This window comes from Hemitrygon akajei, chromosome 16, assembly GCF_048418815.1.
Source record: "Hemitrygon akajei chromosome 16, sHemAka1.3, whole genome shotgun sequence".
Taxonomy (NCBI): domain Eukaryota; kingdom Metazoa; phylum Chordata; class Chondrichthyes; order Myliobatiformes; family Dasyatidae; genus Hemitrygon; species Hemitrygon akajei.
This window is the reverse complement of record NC_133139.1, coordinates 74,079,273-74,104,204: the sequence shown is the minus strand read 5'-3', so window position 1 is coordinate 74,104,204 and position 24,932 is coordinate 74,079,273. Positions and strand designations below refer to the sequence as shown.

General features: G+C 50.1%; 1 protein-coding gene across 1 annotated transcript in view; it reads left to right on the top strand.

Moving 5' to 3' along the window:
• LOC140740186 (rho GTPase-activating protein SYDE1-like) overlaps nucleotides 1–24,932 on the top strand; it is a 68,045-nt gene that overhangs the window by 34,681 nt on the left and 8,432 nt on the right. The window contains exons 3-6 of the mRNA XM_073069185.1: nucleotides 3,741–4,532; nucleotides 10,691–10,920; nucleotides 12,077–12,203; nucleotides 21,687–21,865. Of these exons, the coding sequence (XP_072925286.1) occupies nucleotides 3,741–4,532; nucleotides 10,691–10,920; nucleotides 12,077–12,203; nucleotides 21,687–21,865 (1,328 nt within the window). The remainder of the gene's footprint in view (nucleotides 1–3,740; nucleotides 4,533–10,690; nucleotides 10,921–12,076; nucleotides 12,204–21,686; nucleotides 21,866–24,932) is intronic.

Genomic DNA, 24,932 nt, shown 5'->3' with positions numbered 1-24,932 from the left:
ACTTCACCTCACGCATCTCCGGTTGAGTTTTGCCTGAAGAACTTTGGACCATTTACTGCTAACAGCACCACCTCAGTGAAAGTTGGTGTTTGTTTTTAATCTGGAGAACTTGTCTCTGTCTCTGTTTGCTCTGATTGACTGTCTAGGGATGTCTGTGTCTGCATCTACCTCGCTGTATTTGAAGGTCTACCTTCAGGAGCACTATTTAAATGCATATTCCTCTGTGGCTGACCGTGGGGGCTCCGTACAATTCCAAAAACCCACTCAGCTCCTTATAATATTGGCTCAAAAGAGGAGCAAATTATCATTACAGGGGCCACTGCGGTTAGAATACCATTCCAATAATCTAGAGGTCTGAGTTCAAATCCCACCACAGACCACAACTCATCATTAACGATGATGACCACAGGAACTATGTACTAGATTGTTAGGAAAATTGACTTGGTTCGCTAGTGCCCTTATAACGAGGAGGAGGCTGTTTGGCCCATTGAATCTATACTGGCCCTCAGCAATCTCATCAGTTTCCTTCCCTATTTATTATCTTGAAACTTGTTCTCTCCCACATTCCAATCAATTTGTCCCAATTCTCCCACAAGGGCACAAGTTTACCTAATTACCCGCATGTCGTTAGGATGCAGGAGGAAACTGGTGCATCCAAGACATACTTGCTTTGTAATGGAGAGCACATGCAAACTCCACACAGACAGCAAAGGAAGAAATGGCCCCTTAAGTCATCTCACGGTTGTACAGTGCTTCACCGCCACCTTCTCAGTTAGTGATTGGATGATAAATATTGGCAACACCCAAACTGTGAGGAATGAATCACATTGTCCCAGAGTCATACAACACAGAAGCAGGCCTTTAGGCCCATCATTTCCATGCTGACCTCATGGCCCATAGCTGTCAATGCCATGGCGATTCATATCTTTGTCCTAGATGCTTCTTAAATCTTGAGAGCAGCTGTCCTTCCACCCCTCCCTCTCCACACAGCATATTGCCCATTTCAACACCCCGTGGGTGGAAGCTTGTCCTCCGATCCCTACTTAACCCCTGACCTCTCACCTTGCACGAGACCTCTTCTTCTTTTAGTCGACCCCTCCATGGGAAAATATCCTTACACTCGGCTCCCTCAGGGTACGTAACGGACCGCAGCCAATTCTGGGTGAAGCAGGGTCTGAGCGGGCTTCCTCTCTGTTACAGAACCATTCCTGCTCTTGGAGAAGCCTCACATTTCAGGAATGTTGCTTGACGTAGTTTGAAAACGGTACCCATAGACCTGCATTAACTTTGTGGCCTGTTTGACTCTCCAACCTTGTAAAGTGTCTCTCTTTACCCACTTGCTTAATAAGGTGACTCCTACTGAGTCGCCGTACGCTGGGAACTCACTCTCGCCGTCCTGCCTTGTCTTCACCAATGACCTGGACCGCACACAATCAGCCAGCAGTACATTGGTAAACCGGCAAGGAGCATCACACTGTGGTACGAAGGGAGCCTCACACCATGGGAGGGACGGTTCTGAGGGAACGTCACGTTGTGGAAGGGGCAGTGCTGCCCATCTGGACAATCGTGACGGTCTGTCTTATCATCAGGCGGCGAGGAAGGTCCCCAGAGGCAGTCTCTCTGTGTGGTGGTTTATCCCCTGTGCATAGGGGAGCTGGGGTGGAGGGTGTTTGCACAGGGCTGTACAGTGTAATAGATTCCTGACAACGTTCACTGATAGCCCATCCACCTTTCCTTCCTGTGGACGGGAGGAGTCAGTGTATCGCGTCCCCCTGAAGTGCAAGAGGTTGAGCCCCTGCTTGACTATCCGAAGGGGCTGCTCAAGTTCTGGCTGCACCTCAGCTCCAGGGTCCTGGTTTGTGGGCACCTGGTTAGGGAGGAGAGCGGTGCTCAGAGGATGTCCCGGTAGGCTTGCTCTAGGGCCCGGTAAGGTAGCCATTCACAGGTCCAGGCTGTCGCGGGCTCTGACTGCTTGCCTGTCTTCTGGGGCAACTTCTGTGCCCGGGTGTCCTTGGAGAGGAAGCATGCGACTATTACGGGTACAGTGGAGGCTCTCTAGGGACGGCGTGCCTTCGGAGTGCATTACGGATGGTAATAACTGCATTTCCGTTTGAATTCAGTAACTGCATTATAGCTCCCATCCTTTGTACGTCTTTTGGGTTTGAATAAAGTTTTCTATGTTTGTAAATAAAGGGTCAATACCGGATGCAGTGCCTCGTGGGATAAGAGGTCACGCTGCTCCATTGTTGCCTTTCCACTGGGATGTTCGAGCCCCGGTTTTGCCCCGGAGTACGCCCTGTGGGTATTTGAGTGGTGGGGAGTTCTGAACACCTGAACTTCACTTGCATTAAATAAAAACAGCAAGTACTGGTGATATCTGCCACGTCACAGACATGGCACAGAATTAATGTTACAGAACCGTGAGCCTTCATCACAACACCCGCTATCACTGGCAGGTCCCCTCGGGAGGAAGAAATAGCACGCACTGAAGCATCTTAGACCTGAAGCGTTATCTCTGTTCTCCTACAGATACCCCTGAGTGTTCCCCCACTCGCTGGTTTTATTTCACATTTCCAGCATCTGTAGGAGTTGATTTCCATAATGAGTCTGTTGACCATGGGATCCTGCTGGTCTGCGTAGGCTAATGTTTCCCCCAAGCCACGAGTGACTCGTTTGGGTGTCGCATTAGCCGTGCCCCGTACTGGGCCCTGCAAGGAGGTCCAGCACCCCACACGGGGTGCAGAAGGAGTCCTCAGTACTGCCTGCATGCAGACAGCAGGGCCTGTGGGCAATCAGAGGCAGTAGAAAAGCATCCCGCTGTCCCACGAGGGTGGGGCTGACCCTGGATTGTTCTGGGGGTTGGTTTCCCCTTCCCCTGACCCATCACACCGCAAGACTTCAAAATGCCGGCCTGATGATCAGAATGATCAAAATGGCGGCACCAGGCTTGGTGAGGTGAGGGGAGAGGAGTAGGAACAGGTCTGGGGACAGAGAGAGGGTATGGTGGGAAGGTTATGTCAGGTGGGATCCAGCAAACGGGGCCTCGGCAGCCAGGGGTAGTTGTCAGCAGGTAACCACTGACCCTGTGGTCTGAGCTGGGAGGTGGGGGGGGGGGGAGCTGGGTATTGTGGGGTTGGAGGAGTCAGCAGCAGAGGTGTAGTGGGGGGGGATGAGAAGAGGGTAGATTATCCCTTCCACTCTACCTCCTCATTGCAGCTGTGTGTTTGCTGGGGGGGGGGTTAGGGAGGAGAGGTGGATGCTGGGGGGATGGGGAGAGGGAGGGCACAGATGGAGGGTGACGTTGTGAAAGTGCCAGACTCGGGCAGACAGGGAACATATTAAATCTGCAAATTTCTTCCCCTCTCACCTCTTCCACCCACACTCATCTCCCGCACATCCCACCCCTTGTCCCTTCCCCTCTCACCCCCTATCCTCACCTCACCCCTCTCCGTCCCCACCCCTCTCCCCTCATCCCCTACCCCCTCCCCACCCCTCTTCCCCATCCCCCACCCTTTATTCCCCTCGTCCCCTTCACCCTTCCCCTCGTCCCCTTCACCCTCTCCCCTCATCCCCCACCCCCTCCCCTCATCCCCCATTCCCTCCTCTTGTCCCCGGCCCCTCTCCCTTCATCCCCTACCCCTCTCACCTCATCCCCTACCACTCTCACCTCATCCCCTACCACTCTCACCTCGTCCCCACCACTCTCCCCTCGTCCCCCGTCCCCCACCCCTCTCCCACAGACGGTGCAGCAGACGTCCAGATGGAGAGCAACCAGGGGCTGCCCCCCAGCCCCCGCCCGGCGAAGAAGAGGGCGGCGGCCCACCGCTCACTGTCCGACCGGGTCAAGTCCCCCGGCACGGTCCGCAGGCTGTCGATGAGGATGCGCCGGCTGCCAGACCTGCGGCGCAAGCTCAGCCTGAGGGGGACGTCCCGCTCGGCGCGCGAGGGGCCGGCGGAAAGTGGTCCTCGACCGGCCGCCCCTCCCTCGGGGCCGCCGCTGCCCCCCTCTGACCGCAACGTCATCTGCCGCTACCACCTGGACAGCAGCGTCAGCGCCCGCGGCAGCCAGCCGCGGCCCGCCAAGCCACGGGGCGCCCGCTCGCTGAGCCGGCCCGGCTACCTCAGCGACGGCGACTCGCCGGAAATGGCGGCCAGGGCTGGGAAGCTCGGCAGCCGCTGGCTCCAGGGCCTGGACACGGCCTCCTTCCGCCCCTACGGCGGGGGGGAGCCGCCGCGCTGCTTGCAGTACCTGTCCGGCCTCATCCACATCCGCCTCTTCGGCATCGAGGGAGTCCGGCCGCCCCGGCCGGGCCTCAGGGACATCTTCTGCACCATCCAGGTGGACTCGGTCAGCAAGGCCCGCACCGCCCTGCTCACCTGCCGGGACTCCTTCCTCAGCCTGGACCACGCCTTCAACATCGAGCTGGAGCACTCCCAGCAGCTCAAGATGCTGATCTTCACCTGGGACCCCAGCTCCTGCCGCAACCGTATCTGCTGTCACGGAACCGCCTTGCTCCCTCCGCTCTTCAGAGGTAAGGGGCTGGGAGTGAGAGGGGGGCCCATGTTACCTCCCGTCTCTGCTAACCTGTGTACTCGGTGTACAGTTCTGTCACTGCGCTGTAGGACGATGGTGGAGAGGTTGCAGAGGAGTTTTGCTTGGGTGTGGCCTGGAGTGGGTTGTTTTGGTTATGAGGGGGAACTGGAGAGGCTGGTTCTGTTCTCCCGCGAGCGGAGGAAGCTGGAGGGGTAGGGGGAACAACTCTGCCAAAATACAGTGAGGAGCTTCTTCCACCTAATGGGGGTGTTGGTAGGATACTTGGTAGTGTGGAGGAGCAGAGGGATCTGGGGGTACATGTCCACAGATCCCTGAAAGTTGCCTCACAGGTAGATAGGGTAGTTAAGAAAGCTTATGGAGTGTTAGCTTTCATAAGTCGAGGGATAGAGTTTAAGAGTCGCAATGTAATGATGCAGCTCTATAAAACTCTGGTTAGGCCACACTTGGAGTACTGTGTCCAGTTCTGGTCGCCTCACTATAGGAAGGATGTGGAAACATTGGAAAGGGTACAGAGGAGATTTACCAGGATACTGCCTGGTTTAGAGAGTATGCATTATGATCAGAGATTAAGGGAGCTAGGGCTTTACTCTTTGGAGAGGAGGAGGATGAGAGGAGACATGATAGAGGTGTACAAGATATTAAGACGAATAGATAGAGTGGACTGCCAGCGCCTCTTCCCCAGGGCAAAACTACTCAATAGTGCAGTGGTGGTAGTGGATTTAAGAGACTCTTAGATGGGTACATGGAGCTCAGAAAAATAGAGGGCTATGCGGTAGGGAAATTCTAGGCAGACTCTAGAGAAGGTTACATGGTCAGCACAACGTTGTGGGCCAGAGGGCGTGTAATCTATGTTCTAAAACAGGCCAGGAAATGAACGGTGTCAATTTCAGTTACCTCGGAGTGATTTGGGGGGGTGGGGGCCTTTACCCACTTGAAAGTCCCACACAGAGTGCTGATGGGTTAATCTGCAGCAGAGATCCCAGCACAGCCCAGTCCACCCCACTGACTGCTGAGCAGCACTCCCCTGGCATGTCTCCAGTGTCTGAGAAACCTGCAGTCCCACTGTACATTGACCGGTGTGGAACCGTGAAACAGGGGCATCGAGTCCTCCGCCCATGCTGCAGGATCTCCTGATCAGTCCCGGCTCGGGGTTTGGAAAGAAAGGGAGAGCTCCTTCTCCTCTCCTGATCTGTCCTGCAGTCTGGTTCCTCCCACAAATGGTTAACTCGTTGACCAGCTTGTGTTCAGCCAAAGGAATCTGGTCGCTGGGAAAGAGCCTGAGAAAGCCATCAGTGGCCGGAGTGTGAGGAGGGTTGAGTGTCCCACGGGAGGCCACCTGCATGTGCAAAGCTCGGCCCTGCTCGGAGTGTCCTCGGAACTGCGGCAGGGACCAGCTGGGAGGAAGGAACGGGGGGGGGGGGGGGGGCAGTCTGCCTGAGAGCTGCTGCTGCTGGGTCGTTTGGACCAGGACGCTGCCGATCACACTGTGAAGGACTGCGGGCTGCAGCTTCCTGTAGGAAGTGCTCTAATTGCCGGGTCCTGTTTACTTGTCTCAGGGTGAAGCCTGGAGAGGGAGTTTCCGGCCCGAGGCCTGCAGTGCACCGTACTTGACCCTGCCGCTCCCTCCGGCCCCCTGCCGTAACCGCCTCCTTCCAAGGAGAAAGCCCCTGGACGTCGAAGGGTTAAACTCCTGGGTTACAGAGGGTTAATGACCACCGTCCGGGGTAAAAGGACAGAGTCACAGCTGCAGCATCGAGAGGGTAATCACACCCCCTTCCTCCCCCACTGAGGATCAGGAGGGCACTAACCTTCAGAGGTTATCATTAGAACATCGAGCTTCTGGCATCACGAGCGGGTTAGCAATTAAATGATCTCTGCACAGAAGCACAGGCTCCACCTCCAGTCTGGTCAGCGTTAAGAGGTGAGCAGTCAACAAATAGTTAACCGGAAGTAGGGTAAATCCCAGTGAGAGTAATCCCGCATCCCATGGGAGGAAATATTGAGAGGAGAAATTCCAGAGGCAAATCGAGGGCATTTCCCAAGGAATAGCCCCTGGTTAGTATTGAGAGTATACCCCGGTCCCTGAGATCTGTGTCACAGGCCTGATATGCTGCTGTCAGGGGCATTCTTTCCAAGTTTCCCTCTCCAGCCAGAAGGTGAGTGGAGCAGCCCATAAGACCATCAGATATAGGAGCAGAATTAGGCCATTTGTCCCATCGAGCCTGCTCCATTTCATCATGGCTGATCCAATCTTCCTCAGTCCCAGTCTCCTGCCTTCTCCCCATATCCCTTCATGCCCTGACCAGTCAAGAATCTGTCAACAGTCCTGTGTGTGTATTACTCACCACAGGCCAGTGACTGCTGAGAAGGGGGTCAGACTGAAGGCTAATCGAACAAAGATGAGAATGGTTGAGGTTGGGTCCGAGAGGGAAAATGGATCAGCCATGATGAAATGGCGGAGCAGGCTCGACGGGCCAAATGGCCTAATTCTGCCCCTATATTGTGTTCAGAGCCTCCGATGGCCGCTGACGTTGGCACTGCCTTCACGTCACTGCTCTCTGTGCTGGCGTTTCCTGTGGGTGCCCTGCACAGTTTCTGTGCCAACGGACGGGGTTACCTGGTGACAGATCCCGAGCGGGTGCCCGGTAATACAGTATTTTAACACTGAAGGGTTTGATTCCTGGGGATATTCCTGTTCTTCTGGGTGCTGCGTCTCACAGCGCTCTTTGTGGCCGGATACACGTGCAAAAGTAGTTAAGCAGGTCTCTGGTTTCTTTGTCCTCTGGAATCCCTGTGTAGCGGAGGGGATGAGGGCATCCTTGGCTGTTCCTCAAGTTGCTGGAACCTTCAGCCTTTGACGTCCTGCACCCAGCTATCCATCATGCAGCAACCATCCGGCCCAGTCGGCTGGACTGCCGCAGCAGCCTGCCTCTCCTGTCCAGACCCCCCAGTAAAGGTGGGCTGGGCTTGGTACCAGGGCCAAGGAGGAGCAGGCAAGAGGGGGACAGCAGCTGACACGAAAGTCCTCTCCGCCGCTCTGGCACCTGGCCAGCCTGTGAGAACCAGACTGAACTTAAGCAGAAGGGAAAGGTATAATTGGAAGCAGCCTGTGGGATGGGGAACAGCAGCACAGCACGTTCTGTGCCGGCACCCTGACCACATGTCCCAGAAAAATAAAGACACCCACAGGTACCTCCGGTCTGCCTCAGAAGAGAGATGTTTGGAGGTTGGTTCAGGGCTGACTGGAACACTGCTCCGACTAGTGTGGTGAGGCACGTACCAGCAGGGCAGGGCCTCTCTCACTGCTCTGCGGAGTTTTGTTTTTCAAAATAACTTCACTGCAGTCAGAGGCTCAGATGCTGCTCCCCCAGCTTGCGATGTACTCCAGTCTTTGGCAGTGGACGCCCTTGGGTGAACCGGTCCCTGTCCTGGGGGTATCTGGACGTGACGAGACGGGGAGTGTCACGGGCTCTGGCACGTCCCCGGGGAATTCTGGTACCTGCGTCTGAGCCGAAAGGGACCCGACCAGCCAGGCCCTGTCCGTCCTCCACGGGACCACAATGCATCCAGAACTAGCGAAGCAGCTTGATGGGGAGGGAACTTTTAGAAAGATTGATCCAGGCTCGTCTGCAGGAGAACAGATTAATGAAGGCAGCACGGGGCAAGCAGTTTTTGTCCAATTTCAAGTCGTGGAGTAGCACATTACAGAAGCAGGCCCTTCTGCCCATCTCATCCATTCTGACCCTTTTTGCCCATCTCCACTAATCTCAACTGCCCACATTAGGGGACCATAGCCTTCTATGCCATGCCTATTTAAATGTCTGTCTAAATGCCTGTTAAATTTCTGATTCCAACATCTCCTCTGGCAATCAGTTCTAAACAATAACAACAACAAAAATCCCTCGTGTCCTGTTTAAAGCTCCTTCTCTCACTGTAAACCTGCCCCATCTTATTTTTCTTACCCCTCTGGATGCGGAAGGGTAACTGTTTTCTCTGAGAGAAAGATTCCTTCTTCCATATCTATGCTTCCCATAAATATATAATGTACAGCTCTATCAGGTCACCCTTCAGTTTTCAGCCTGGCCGTTCTCCTCTGACCTCTCTCATTAACGAGGTGTTTTCACCCACAGGACTGCCACTCACTGGATTTATTTTTTGTTTTTTGCACCATTTTCTGTAAAGTCTAAAAGCTACCCTGCATGAAAATCCCAGGAGATCAGCAGTTTCTGAGATACTCAAACCACCGTGTCTGTCAGCAACTTTCACTCCACGGTCAAAGTCACATTTCTTCCCCATTCCGATGTTTGGTCTGAACAACAACTGAGCCTCTTGACCCTGTCTGCATCCCACATTCGGGATATTTGCAATAACGAGCAGGTGTACCTAATAAAGTGGCCACGAGTGCAGGTTTATCAGCAAAGTTGAAGCACACAGAATGAGGGGGACATTGAGAGTGCGGATGTGAAATTGGTTAAGTAACACACAACAGCAGTCATGGTCAATAGTTGGTCTTCAGACAGTAGGAAGGTGAATAAAGGTAGTCCCCAGGGATTCATATTCAAGCCATTGCTTTTTTATACTACATCTATATCAACGGCCCAGATTTGTGATTGCAAGCCACAATTTCTAAGTTTGCCTACAGCACGGACCTTAGCAGCATCGTAAACTGTGGTGAGGACAAGGTCAGATTGCAATGGGCAGACCTGTGCCGGGGGAAGTTTAACGTGGGGAAAAGAGGTGAGGGTATTTTGTGGGGAAAAGAGGAGAGACAGGAAAGGATAGTCTGAAAAAAATGTGCAGAGCAGAGGTAAGTGTAGAACAGCATGGCAAAGGCCCTTCAGCCCACCAAATCCATGCTGAACATCAAGCACTCTGACTACAGTACTCCCACTCTACTCCCTCCAGAGCCTGTCGGGTGCATGTGCACGAGGGGTAATTTACAGTGGGGGGGGGGGTGGGAAGGCAGATTAATCTATCGGTCTACACATTGTTGAGATTTTGGAGGGAATTGGCGCACTCGGAGTAGCCCCAGCGGTCACAGGGAAGATGTGGCGCTCCACATACACAAAGCCAAAGGTCAGGATTGAACCCTAACATCGAGAATTGTGACACAGTAGCTCTACTGTCATAGTCACATGGAAGTCAAGCCGAACCTTCAAAGAACACCGCTCCAACCTCAAGAGGAGTATTGTGTTCCGTTCCAGTTGCACACCACTCCATAAAGGTTCAGGAAATTTGTGGGGCACTGATTCCAAATATGAGGGACCGCAGTTACAAAGATCACTTGGAGAGGTTGGGACAGTTTTCTTCAGAGAGGAGAAGGGAAGCAGGTGATCTGGTTAGATGCCCACAGATCAGGTGGTGAGCTTCATTGACTAAACCAGCATTTGCTGCCCACCCCTTATTGCCCCTGGGTGACATGGAGAGGTATGGTTGGCACAACACTTTATAGTACAGACGACCTGGGTTCAATCCCCACTGCTGCCCGTAAGGAGTTTGTACATTCTCACAGTGACAATGTGGTTTCCTCCCACAGTCCGAATACATACCAGTTGGTAGGTGAATTAGTCATTGTAAATTGTCCAGTGATTAGGCTAGAATTAAATCAGGGGATTGCGGGGTGGCATGGCTCAAAGAGCCTATTTTATGTTGTATCTCAATCAATCAATAGGGAAAAGAAATTTTAAACAATAAAAATAAATAAATAAGTAATTTTAAAGATACATAAAATACAAGTACTGGTAAGTAGATAAGTAACTTTTTAAAAAGCAAAAAATAAATGCGAACAGGTTTTAAAAATTAATATTAAAAATAAATGAAAAAGAAATAAAAACAATATAAAGAAATGTTTAAAAAGCAACTAGTCAGGACATTGCACAATCAGTCACATTACTGTGGGTCTAGACCACACTGCGTGACGTTGCTTCCCTATTGTCACCAGTGAACCAGGGCCACCATTGTGGATGTTTGAATTCCAGAATTTGCTCAGTGGCCTGGCTGGGGTGGGATTTGAACCCTTGACTATCCGGACCTCTGGATTACTAGTGCAGGAATGTAAGCACATCAGTTGCAGTAACCTGCAGACCAATCGGTCATGGTCATACATCCTTAATGAGCATGTTCCCTCCCTGGAAGGAACCCGCACTCACCAACTTGCCCTGCAGCTGGAACCCCGTGGAGTCCTCTACCTGAAGGTGTCTCTGGTGGAGGTGTGGGAGGTGCCGGCGGGCTACGCTGACGAGCAACGAGAGCCCAGGGTCTTCAGGATGGAGCTCAGCGATCTGGTGGAGCGGGAGCGTTCTGGAGTCAGTGTGCCGCTGCTGATACAGAAGTGTGTCTCTGAGATCGAGAAGCGAGGCCTAAAGGTGAGGCTGAGTGATGTGTGTGGGTGGGGCGGGGGAGGTGCTGAAGGAGTAGGTGGGGCGACAGAGTGGCTCACAGGGTCACCCCCCCCTAATGCTGGTCCCTCTGGCATCTTGTGTGTGTCTTGCTCTGAGTTTCCAGCATCCGCAGATTTTTTGAGTTTGCGGCTCTGAGTATGGAGGACTGGAAGAGAGGAGGGAGCTGCCTCTCGGGGACGGGTGTGTGTGTCTGCGTGAGATAGATGGCGTGAGTAGGGAGAGAGAACGGGCTCGGAGTGTGTGTGAGCGACGGAGGGGGCAGCTGGGGAGGAGGTGGGAGTCGGCTTGGGTATGTGCGTGTTAGATGTGGAGGGAGAGTGTCTCTCAAGTGTTTGGTAGGGAGGGGTAAAGTTCAATGGATGATAGCTTGTGGAAGGAATGGGAGTGGTGCAGGGGGATCTTGGAGATGGAGTACTGGGGCCAAGGGGTGTGTAGAGAGAGTGGAGGTCAGGGTTACATTGGGTCGGTGGGGGAAGAGTGTAGAGGGAGAGCAGTGCGGAGAGGGTATCGTGAGGCAGTGGTGTGGAGAACCATGTGTGGACAGTAAGCAGAGTGTGGCAGTGTGTGGATGACATTGCTGGGGACAGAGGGCAGTGTGCGATGGGGGGTGTAAAGGGGCTTCCACCCTCCTCCTGAAGTGAGGGCTAAAGATCCCGTGCTGCGCTGTTGATTGGACAATTCTGCTGCCTACAGCTCCCTCTATTGGCAGATCACTGCACTGCATCCCACTCCCAGAAAAGTCTTGAACCGTGTCGCAAAAACACAAAACTCCATGGATAAACTTTGTAAACAAAATATGTCAAGATATAGGAATCTCTCTAGATTTTACGTCCTCTTCCGTGATGTCCATTTACTTAGGGTGGGTGCTGGGACTCTGCCCATGGGTGCTTCAGGAGAGCCTTTCAGCCTGATATGACTAAACTCCCCAGGACATTCACAGCCCTACTCTCCCCCCTCCCCATTCACGACTTCCCTCAGGGGTTACCGGTTGCAGTTCTGGGCCCTGTGCCGGGTTTGGGACGCGCTGCTGAGTTCTGGGGTTACCTGCCGTTTCCCAATGCCGCTGCAATAATTTCTCTTCACTGTGTGTGATGTCTGTCCAACTGAACGGATGCCCCAGGCTGTAGGTCTGTATCGCCTCTGCGGATCGGCCGCTGTGAAGAAGGAGCTGCGAGACGCCTTCGAACGGGACAGTGCTTCTGTGGACCTGAGCGAGGACATGTATCCAGACATCAACGTCATCACGGGTAAGGGGGGAGTTGCCCTTGTGACCCTTGCTCACCCTGTACTCTGCTATTTCAGTCCATGGGAATTCCCATCATTTGATCCTCTTGTGAAAGCTTCTTTTGAATCTCCTTCCACTGTTCCTGACCAAACAACTGCCACCTTAATGTTCTTAGACCTGCCCCTAGCACCTAGACTTGCCAGTGGAAGCAAGGGCAGGGGTAAGCTAATGGGGGGGGGGGGGGGGTTTAAACTGGGGAGCAGGAAATTCAGGGAGGAGTCTGTCAGAAACCTCTCTCGTGCAGAAGGAGCAGTGTGTCAGGGCCAGCTTCACATTCTCGGGATCTGGGTGTTACCGGGAGGAAATGTATTTACGGCCCATCCCTAACTGATGGTGCTGAGCCAAGCTGGTGAAGAGATTGTGGAGGCATTAGTGATGATCTTCCAAGAACCAGTAGATTCTGGAATGGTTCTGGAGGACTGCCTGGTTGAGGCCACGAGAGGAAAGACAGTTCTAGATTGGATGTTATGTAAAGAACTGGATTTGATAAGGGAGCTTAAAGTAAAGGAACCCTTCACCAGAGATGATATTAGGATAGGATTCAATCCACAGTTTGAGACGAAGAAGATAAAGTCATCATTACAGCAGAACAGCGATGTCTGGAGTTTCTGGGGGCCATTCAGAAGGTGTCAGATACATCCCAAAGATAATGAAGTATGCTGAAGGGAGGATGAGGCAACAGTGGCCGTCAAGGGAAGTCAAAGACAGCATAAAGGCAAAAGAGAAGACAGATAATATAGCAAAAAGTAGTGGGATGTTAGAGAATTGGGAAGATTTTTAAAAAATAACAAGAAAGCTAAGAAAAACATACAGAGAAAAATGATTAAATATGAAGGTGAGCTAGCCAATAATATCAAAGAGAATACCAAAAGTTTTTTTGTTCTGTGAGGACGCTGGGTACAAAAGTCAGCAGGACGCCGCTGGCCCTCAGGCCGAGTCCGAGGCTGCCAGGAGCGGAGGCCGACACTGGGAACCATCTGGGTTCTGCCCTGCCATGGTGCAGGGGTCCAGGGTTTGGGTCCCGGTGGTGGCAGTCCGGCCGGGATCTTGGGCTGGACCCCTTGAGCTCACAACTACATCTGTCCACAAAAACCTCTGGATGAAAGTGACAAGAACACGAAGAGTCATGCCGGCTCGGACGTCAGCTGGATTAACAAGGTCAGCTCCAATGGTTGGGGAACCAAGACCATCTGGCAATATAATGGCTTCTGGAACAAACCATCAAAGCACGAGACTGGACAACATGGAATTAATGGAGTGCCATTTCAACAGCAACCCACGTGAAAGGGGATACATCAAGCGCATGAGGACTCTGGCAGCAATAAAGACTATAATGGAAAAACAACTGGTTACTCAGCGCTCAGACATTGCCAACAGAGGATTGCTATCACATCTTGAATTGCAAGCTATACAATCACAATGCACCACAGTAACATCACCGCAGAACCAAGCCAATCGGGAAATACAAGTTCAAACTCCACCTCCACAACTCACAGATGGTGCAAAGGTAATAGCATCACCTTGCACACAACAAATGCAAGTTCGAACCTCACCCCGGGGCATATCGACACTGGCTGCTGCAATCAGAGAGAAGATCATAGCTAAACTGAAGACTGTTAATCAATGAATTAGGCTCCCCAGACCTAGTGATAAAATTTCATCAGACAGCTTGCTAGAAGCAGCCAATGAAGCACTACTCACAATTGCAACCTCCAACGTAACTGAGAACAATAACCTGATATATGCACCAGCAGCAGCAATTCTAGAAATGCTGGGGTAGAAAATGAAACAAAGTAGAGAGCACTGTTATAACCACACCACCTGCCCCCCCCCCCTCCTCCGGAGATGACGATTGGAAGCCAAGATGAAAACCACAAGGATGGAGCTCAGCAGACTAACTGAGCTGCAAAAGGTGGGAAGACCAGAAGCACATCTCGGTTACTAAGGACATACAGCGATATGTCCAAGCTGAAGTCCTAGAAACTGCCAAGCAACGGTTATCAGCTCTGGCTACCAGACTACAGAGGTACACTAAAGATGCAGAGACCAAACGAATAAATGCATTTTTCTCCAAGAACCAGGAAAACTATTTACACAGTTCCAGAGCAACACCATGCCAGTACCTGAACCAACCAAAACAGCAACTGCGGAGTACTGGAAGCGTATACGGGAGAAAGAAGCATCACGAGCACCAGTGGCCATTGGCTAGAAGCTAATGCTAGAAGTTAACTCAAAGCCAGTAGCACATGTGTCCATCAGATGTGGAATAGAAACGTAGAAAAGAATGGAGTAAGCCATTCGGTCCTTCAAGCCTGCACCGCCATTCAGTATGATCATGGCTGATCATCCAACTCAGAACCCTGTACCTGCTTTCTCTCCATACCCCCGATCCCTTTAGCCACAAGGGCCATATCTAACTTCCTCTTAAATATAGCCAATGAACCGGCCTCAACTGTTTCCTGTGGCAGAGAATTCCACAGATTCACCACTCTCTGTGTGAAGAAGTTTTTCCTCATCTCGGCCCTAAAAGGCTTCCCCTTTATCCTTAAACTGTGACCCCTCGTTCTGGACTTCCCCAACATCGGAAACAATCTTCCTACATCTAGCCTGTCCAATCCCTTTAGAATTTTATACGTTTCAATAAGATCCCCCCTCAATCTTCTAAATTCCAGTGAGTATAAGTGTAGTCGATCCAGTCTTTCTTCATATGAAAGTCCTGCCATCCCAGGAATCACCAGGGTGATGCACTATCCCCACTGCTGTTCCACATAGGCTTGAACCCCTCAGCCAGGTCATCTCAAAGAGTGGACATGGGCACAGGTTGAAGAGTGGAGTGACCATCAGCCACCTCCTGTACATGGATAACATCAAGTTGTATGCCAGAAATGAAAGGGACATTGACTCACTAAACCACCTGACAAGGGTGTACAGCAGAGACATTGGGATGTCATTTGGATGAGAAAATTGCAGCTGGATAGTAGTGAAAAGAGGCAAACTCATCAGGAATGAATTGAGTTGAGTTACCTGAAGACCACATACCAGATGTACAGGACAGCTACAATACCTAGGGATTCTGCAGGCTCATGGAAGCCGCGATGAGGACACAAGGAAGGCTGCAACATCTAAGTACCTCCAAAGAGTCAGACAGGCCCTGAAAAGCCAGCTGAATGGGAAGAACAAGATCAGAGCCATCACCACATGTGGCCTACCAGTCATCAGATACCCAGCCATAATAGTGTGCTGGCCAAGGAACAAACTGGAAGTCGCTGACATCAAGAGCTGAAAACTACTAACAATACATGGAGGATTCCCTCCAAAGTCCAACGTTGACTGATTGTACACCTTCCGGAATAAAGCAGGATGGGGACCTGGAAGTGTCAAGATCAGAGTCCTGGAAGAAATGGAAAACATCCATGAGTATGTCAGGAAGATGGTCCCTAAGGATGACTTGCTAGGAGAACACCTCGGGCGGCAGGCAGGGATATGGAAATGGAAGTGGGTGAAAGAGCCAGAGGACTAGAGGCCATGACAGGACAAGCCACTACATGGTGTGTACCATCACCAGATATCAGAGGTGGCTGACGTAAAAAACAAAAATCCTAGCAATGGCTGGGAATGGCAGGGCTGAGGGGCAGCACAGAGGTGGCTGCACAAAAACAGGCTGAGCACAAAAGCAATAGATTTAGGGGTTTATCACACCAGACAGGACCCAAGATGCAGACTGTGCAAGGAATCCACTGAAACCATCTAGCGCATCATAGTAGAGGGCAAGATGCAGGCAGGGACGGCACAACCAAACTGCAGGAGTTGTGTACAGGAACACGTGCACTGAATATGGATCGGACACTCCCAAGTCCAAATGGGAAACACCTGAGAAGGTAGTGGAGAATGACCGAGCTAAGATCCTGTCGGACTTCCAAGTACAGACAGATAAGCAGGTACTGGCCAACCAATCGGCCATAGTAATATTGAACAAGAAACAGGAGAAAATAGTAATAAAAGAAGTGGCAATCCCAAATGATAGTAACATCAGGAAGAAAGAATATGAGAAGCTGGAGAAAGCAGGAGTTGAAAGAACAGATAGAAAGTATGTGGAAGGTTAAAGCCAGAGTAATCCCGTTGGTGATAGAAGCACTTGGAGCTGTGACACCTGGACTGGGAGACTTACTCCAACAAATACTGGGAAAAGTATCTGAGATCTCGGTCCAGAAGAATGCACTACAAGGGACAGCAAAGGTATTGCACTGAACCTTCAAGCTCCCAGGCCTCTGGTAGAGTACTGGAGATTGAGGGAAAAATACACATACACACCACCCATAAAGGGTGAAGAAAAAAAAATATATATATATATATGAATTAAATTTATCTGGATGATATGCCAGAAATTCAAAGGTCTCAAGGAACAGAAGCAAGTGCAGTTGCTGTTCCTGAAGAGAAGGTGCTTGGGAAGCTGAAAGGTCTGAAGGTGGACAGGTCACCTAGACCAGAAGGACGACACTCCTCCCCGCTCCTGCCCCCCAGGCTTCCACAGGGTAACAAAAGAGGAGGCTGAAGAGATTGTTGGTGCATTAGCAATGATCTTTCAAGAATCACTAGATTCTGAAATGGTTCCAGAGGAGTGGAGAATTGTAACTGCCACGCCACTCTATACAAAGGAAGGGACACAGAAGAAAGAAAATTACAGGCCAGTTAGCCTAACTTCAGTGGTTGGGAAGATGTTGGAGTCTATTATTAAGGATGAGGTTTCGGGGTATTTGGAGACGCATGTTAAAATAGGCCAAAGTCAGCATAGTTTCCTTAAGGGAACTCTTACCTGACAAATCTGTTGGAATTCTTTGAAATAACATGCACGATAGACAAAGGAGAGTCAGTGGATGTTGACAAGGTGCCACACATGAGGCTGCTTAACAAGATAAAAACCCATGGTTTACAGGAAAGATACGAGCAGGGATAGAAGATTAGCTGACATTATATATCAATGACTTGGGTGACAAATTTGATGGCTTTTTTAGCCAAGTTTGCGGACAATATGAGGATAGGTAGAGAGGCAGATGGCATTGAGGAAGCAGGGTAACTGCAAAGGACTTAGACAGATTGAGAGAATGGGCAAAGAAGCGGCAGATATTCAGTGTTGGGCTGAGTGAATTTATCCCCTCTGTTTCAAGAGTCTGATGGCTGAGGTGTAGTAACTGTTTCTGAACTTGCTGGTATGGGTCCTGACGCTCCTGTACCACCTTCCTGATCAGAAGAGAATGAGAAGAGAGCATGACCTGAGTGGTGGTGGATTAACGAAAACTTACAAGGCAAGTTTTTCTTACACACAGTGGTGGGTGCCAGGAACGTGCTGCCTGGGGGTAGAAACAGAGGCATTAACAACATTTAAATGGTGTTTTGACAGGCAGGTAATGAAAGACCATCACTCACATGCAGACAGACAGGTAGGATTAGTTAGATTGACATCATGGTCAGTACAGACATGATGGGCCTGGGGTCTGTTCCTGTACTGTACTGTCCTATGTCCATATCAAGATCTTCAATTAAGTTCTGTCTCTGTCTTTCAAGTTCTAGCAAGCCTGTTCAACCCATCTACAAATGTCACCTCAACCCCATCATCGCAATAATCCATACAGTTCCAATCTCTGAAGTCTATACTCAATGCCTGGAATTTAGTCTCTCCAATCTCCTATAGAACTGAAGCACGATCTCTCTACTTTTGTATTCAGTAAGTTGATACGGTTTATCAGATTTCCAAATTACCCACTGAAGCTGTGGACTAACTGCACTGAGGCACCCAGAAACCCTCCATCTTCATCTCTGCCGTCCCTCATGATCCAGATTATGTGCTTCTTAGTTTCTGGCTAATCAGATCATTTTGCATTTTCCTACATTTCCCAGCCCCTTTCCCACCCAGCTAACACACCTGAATCCATCTGTACTCTCTGTCTGTCCCTATTACAATGTGCATTCTTCTTTATCTTTCTATCTTCAACAATTCTAGCAGCTGCACCTTCAGTGAGTCCCCATCACCGGTTGCTGTGGCACAATACCCATGACATGTCCACTATCAGCCAGCCACTCTTCCACCCTCCCTATATTGTGGGCTTTTATTTTCTGCTATAATGTCGCCCCTTTATCAAATGACTTCAGTAAATCAATGTGTGGAATTCCACAGTTGCCTTTTATCCACAGCAGCTTCACTGAACTGCATTGGTCAAACATGATCTCCTTTTGTGTTACTTGTATGATTCATGTTTGCTTTGATTTTTTAGTGCCCTGCTGGGAGGTTCTTCATGATGGCTTATAACACTTCCTCTCTGCTGACATTACTAATAGCCCTGTTGTTTCCTACTTTCTACCTTCCCTGTGGATAAAAGAATTGTACAAAGATGCAACCACTCAGCACGCCAGCTAGCATCTGCAGAAAGAGAAATGGAAACATTGGCTCTCTTTCTCTCTCCCCGCACGCTGCCTGACCTGCTGAGTATTTCCAACATTTCTGTGTTTAATTTCATCAAAGGTAAAGGATGCTTGTGATTGTGCATTGAGAAAGGATTAATTCATAATCAGAGCCTTTTGGGAGCAGTGATCATACCATGATAGAATTTTATTTTAAAGATTACAAGTAATGTCATTCAGTCTGAAACTAGGCTCTTAAATCTAAGCAAAGCAAAATATGAAGGTTTGAAGTGTGAGCTGACTTTGATTGAATAGGAAACCACATTAAGAAGGTGTGGTAGTCATCCTGTTAAACCACAAAAATGAACATGGTCCAGCCATTGATTTATTGTCCCTTGTACTGAGACACAGTGAAAAGCTTGTCTTGTATGGTGCAGGAACACAATAAGGTGCGAGGTCATAACGTAGATCGTGAGCTGAAGTGTCCATTTTATTGTACTAAGGAACAATTAAATAGTCTTAATGTCAGGATAGAAGTTGTCCGTCAGCTGATGGAACGTGCTTTTGTATCTTCTGCCCAATGGGAGAGGGGAGAAGAGAGAATGTCTGGGATGAGTGGGGTTTTCGATTATGCTGGCTGCATTACTGAGGCAGCAAGAAGTACAGACAGAGTGAGGCTGGTTTCTGCTGAGCTGTGCCCACAAATTTCTTCAATTTCTTGTGGTCACATACCAAATTCAATAAAAATTGGTAAGGGTTGATGAGGACATGCCAGAACTTTTTTAGCCTCCTGAGAAAGTAGAGGTTGTGTGTCATGGTGAGCTCTGGCAATGACTGAATATGGGTGCGGAGGGAGGACAGAATCTGTTGCGGGAAGCGCTGTCAACGACACAACCCACGTGTGGAGGAACAGCAGACTCCCACGTAGAGACAGAAACAAGAGGTTATGTGTAGGAATACGAGCAGAACATTGGTGGCATGACCAAGGGACACTGTGAGACAAATCATTCTCAACACAAGGACCCCGCGATCCGCGCTGAGTCCAAATTAAATAATCATAGAAAGCAGAAAACCCGTGCCAGTCACAATTAACAAGATTAAACATTAAAGCACCAAGGCTTAATGACTTTAACACAACAATTAGTGCATACAGGTGCTCAGGAACCCCAGAAGCCCAACACAGAGACCTTCAAGGCTCATAACAGTTTTGATGAGCTTTCTTGGCTGAGGCTCTCTGAGATCCTCCACAATATTAGCAAGAAAACAGTTCCTTTCTGATCCATATGGAATTCTATAGAAAGGGCTCAGAAAGATACCAGGTTTCAGCCGTGTTTTATTTAGGACAAGAAGTAGTCTCGATGAATGCATGGATGGGAATGGTATGGAGGGCTATGGTTCAGGTGTGGGTTGATGGGGCAAAGCAGAATAACATCTAGCATGGAGTAGATGGGCCAAAGAGCCTGTTTATGGGCTGTGGTGTGCTATGACTCTCTGTAGGAGCAAGCCAGACCCAGGGTTGCATCACACAGTGATGCAGCTGCACACTATCTACACAGGAGTGGTTTCAATATTGATTTAGAGCAGACAAGCATTGTATGTAGCAGTTTTCCCACAGCCAGTGTTCCGTATGTTGCTCATTCCCGGTGACCACCCTGTTACGTACCCCGTAACTGGGTCACTTACCAGCAAAGATAGAGAGGTCCGTTGAAGTCTGATGGTACTATTTTTAACAGTATTTATTGATAAAAATACACAAAAATAATATCAATGCAACCATACAGATAATATACGTCGTCAATACTAAATCTAAAAGCGCGGGTATAATAATAATCAATAAGAAATAACTCTATCGTTGTCTAGGGGATAATGTATTGTCCGATGGAAATATAGAAGTCACTCAAGTTCATTCAAGCTGCAGGCTGCAGCCTTTGGTTGGAGTCAAGAGAGAGAGTTTAAAACTTGCCCATTCCTTTTATAATGTCAATCCTTCGAGAGTCGTTGGGGCTGATTTCTCCTTTGTTTTAGCTAAAGCCGTTCTTCCGTGGTAAGGCCCACCAATCTGGAGGCAAATGGAAAAGGACGCACGTGGGCTTTCCACCGGCTTTCGCTATTACACTGTTACAGGATTTCTAGTGTTTCTTCTGGTGCGTCTGAAGGGGCTGTTCCCCCAGACCCTCTTTTATCCTGACTCACAGGGTCTCAGATGTCAATCAGGGTGGAGGGATGCCTCCCCTCAACCAGCCCACTTTTGGTCATTCCCTGAGGGCTTCAAATAAATAGCACCGTACTCAATACACAATTCCGTCTCCAAGAGACAATGGCCGTTTCCCGTAGCTTTGTATCGCCGAGGGGCCAAGACATTCCAAACGTCTCTCTTTCATTTCCTGGGTCTCCTGACCCGAATTAATAGCGATCTTGCGATTCTCAAAAAGGAGGGGGCTACTTTGGGACCCTTCGACCCCTCAGAGTTGGGCACAGGCGTAACAACCCCAAGCCCCAGTTTCACAATTTAACCACCAACTTCCATTCCTTCCCCCCACCCACCCCCGAGCTCCCCGTCTTTCTGACTCCTGTTTTATTTCTCCTATGCTCATGTCTCCGACACCATCCGGAGCCTCACTGCACACGTGGGGAGGTCAATATTCACTATTTCATTCCCCACGATCTGGGCAACACAGGTGAGGCCAGCATTTATTGCCCATCCCTGTTCACCCCCAGGAAGGTGGTGACAATGGAGTCCCATTTCAGACGGCGTCATGTCCGGGCCAAACCAGAAGGAGGTGGCGGAATTCCTGCCTCAGGGCATTAGAGCATCAGGTGGGCTGTCAGTGGTAGTGGGTGTGTATGGGGGGCAGTTGTTTGGCAGTGAATGCGTTCGAGGACTGTGATTTACAAATCCCAGACAGTTGCTTGCCTGGGCTGAGACGAGCCCCGGTGTAAGGCCAGGCTTTATCCCAACGTGCCCAGAAGGAGGCAGAGCCACACTCTCACTGTGTTGGTGACAGTGTTCGCTGCCGTTGCTGACCCTCTGCCTCTGCCACCTCCGCAGGCATCCTCAAGGACTACCTTCGCGAGCTCCCGTCTCCCCTCATCACAAAGACCCTGTACGACGTGGTGCTGGAGACCACGGCCACGTGGCCCCTGAAGATGTCCAGTGGTGTGCCGGAGGCCAGCCTCAGCGCCGTCAACGCGGTGGTTCTGCTTGACTGCCTCCCTCCGGCTGAGAAGGTAACGCAGTCACGGCCCTGTAGCGTCAGGAATCCCAGCAATAAGATGAGCCGGCTGGCCTGGATATTATGGGATGAGTCAGAGAGATGTGTGTGTGTGTGTCATGACACCGTGTAAATGTGTGTGAGTGTATGTGGAACAGAGCAAAGAACCAACAAGCAGTTGTTTACTGAGGCGATGATGAATGACATCTTCATCTTCCACAGGAGCCAAGATCTCTCGTGGTCGTTGTTCCTTCCACAGCCAAGGTCACTGGGAGAGATCCCCCCTCTGCGTACCCATGGGGTAGGCCCGCTGTCAAGCCCAGGCCAATATTTCCCCAGTGTGCGCCCACGGCCTCACCTCCATTCAATTCAGTTCAGCATTGTGGGAATCCACCTTCCTCTCATATCTGCCATCATGGTTCCCCGCCCTGCGCGCTCCCTGCCCGCAGAGAGGCCTTGAGATGGGCTCGGTCACCCTACAGGCTGGTAGTGAGGCAGGCCCGCATGCCAGATCCCTGCGGAATGTACACCGTCCTTGTGTACTGTGCAGGTGAAGTTGTTATCTCACCGGCACGTGACCTGTCTGGTACATGTCTTCTCCATGGAACGTTCAGCTTTGAAAGAAGGCCATTTGGCCCAACTGCGTGCTGTGCTCCAGCCCCTTGCCCTCCTTCCCTATTTAAGTTTAACGACAGGGCTGCTAGTAATGCCCTGTTGAGTGACTGAGGCATGACCCTGACCATGGATGCTGTCTTTTTGGAGTTTGCACGCTGTCACTGTGACCATGATGCATTCCCTAGATGCTCCAGTTTCCTTCCTTGTCCCAAACACGTGGATCAGTGGGTTAACTGGCGGCTCTGTTTGGGTGTGTGGTAGAATCTGCGAAAATGTGTGAAGAGAAGGTTGTGGGGAAAACGGTTGGGGCAATATGATTGTTCTGTGAGCTAGAACAGACTCAATGGGCTAACGTGCTCCAAACAGGCAGGCGAACAGTCCTGATGAAGGGTCTCGGCCCGAAACGTTGACTGTTTACTCTTTTCCACAGATACTGCCTGACCTGCTGAGCTCCTCCAGCATTTTGGGCACGTTGAACAGTATGGGCTGAGGCCTGGCTTCAGTCACCAGACCATGGGCTTCTGACGCCAGGTGTGCACCAGTTTTGGGGACACATCTGCCAGTGACCAGCCCCACTGCCACAGTCCATTCGGGGTCTTGGGCAAAGTGTGCAGAAAGGTCGTCATCGTTTGACCGCGGAGCAGTGGGCGGTACTAGAACCCAGGGCGTCACTCTCCTGAGCCCTAAGCCTTAAACTGTCTGCGCAGTACAGCGCAGAGACAGAGCTACACCATCTGAAGCACCATCCTCTGGGTGAAACGCAAAGCATTGTCCCCACAGCCCCCGGCCTCTCAGTCAGCAATGTTAGAGCCAGGAGGTAGTCTGCCCATTCCTTAGTGGACAACTCATCAGTCTGCTCATTGCCTTGTGGGATCCTGCCGTTTTTTCCTTCAAAGGTCTTCAGTGACTATAAAAGGCTTTGTGGTGAGCACAGCCCATGTAAAATCGATAAAAACAGCAGTCTGACATGGCGATGGGCGTGACAGAGGTTTATATGAATCTCCTTTAATTACGTGTGTTGTACGATTTTCCACTTTGCTAACAATGTGGATTTCTTTTCCCAGTTTGCAGCGTTGTAGTGCCTTGCAGTTCCTCTCAGTTAGTCGGGAAACTATGACACAAGAAACTCGGGATGCAGCCTTATCCATTCCCGTCCCCTCACCACTGATCATTCCCAATATTTCCTGCACGTTCTGTTCTTCCCGATCTCTGCTGGACTCCAGCTGTTGCAGGGATGTAATTGTGACAAGGGGAGACCTCCCGCGGTCTGCAGGAATAGCAGTGCGGCAAATGTCCCTGTCATTACCAATAATAAAATATCTCAAATAACCGGGCCCGGAGCACAAAAACTCTCACAACTCTTCCTTTTATCTTACTTGCGCACAAGGAGAACAGCTGGGGCCTCTGTCACCCACTCTGCTCTGAAGTCTGAACAGAGAACTGGTATTTTTATACAGAATTGGCTTCTCGGTTACAGAAATCGTTTAGTGTAAATTATGCTGTATGTGTTTGAACTCCCAACTCGCAAGATCAAACACCATTGACAATAGAGGTGATCGGCGAAATTTCAAGCAGACAATAGAGCCTGAGTCGTCGAGTATGTCTCACTTCCTTCTGTTGTCTTATCTGTCTCCAGCGCCCCCTGTTGAGTAAAGACCATACCGTAAGATATAGGAGCAGAATTAGGCTATTTGGCCCATCAGGTCCTCTCTGCTATCTCACCATGGTGGATCCATTTTCCCTCTCAGCCCCATCTCCTGCCTTCTCCCCATAACCCTTCATGCCCTGTCTAATCAAAAACCTATCAAGCTCTGCTTTAAATATACCCACAACCGCCTGTGACAATGAGTTCCACAGATTCATCACTCACTGGTTGAAGAAATTCCTCCTCATCTTCATTCTAACTGAAAACCCCGAGGTGGTGCCCTCTGGGCCTAACTCCCCCACCATAGTAGCATTCTCTCCACCTTCACTCTGTCGAGGGCTTTCAACATTCGATAGGTTTCAATGAGATTCCCCTCTCATTCTTCTGAATTCTAGGGAGTATAGACACGCAGCCTCATACGGTAACCCTTTCATTCTCAGAATGAACCTCCTCTGAACACTCTCCAATGTCAGCACATGCTTTCTTAGATAATGGGTCCAAATTTCTCACAATACTCCAATTACCAATCCCTTATAAAGCCTCAAAATTACATTCTTGCTTTTATATTCTAGTCCTCTCAAAATGAATGTGAACATTACATGTGTCTTTCTAACCACCAACCTGCAAATGAACCTTTAGGGAATTCTGCATGCTGACTCACAAAACCCTTTACATCTCAGATTTTTGAATTTTCTGTCCTTTTAGAAAATAGTCTACGCTTCCATTTGTTCTACCAAAGTGAATGACCATGCACAATCCGACACTGTATGCCACCTGCCACTTCTTTGCCCAGCCTCCTACTCTGTCTAAGTCCTTCTGCAAC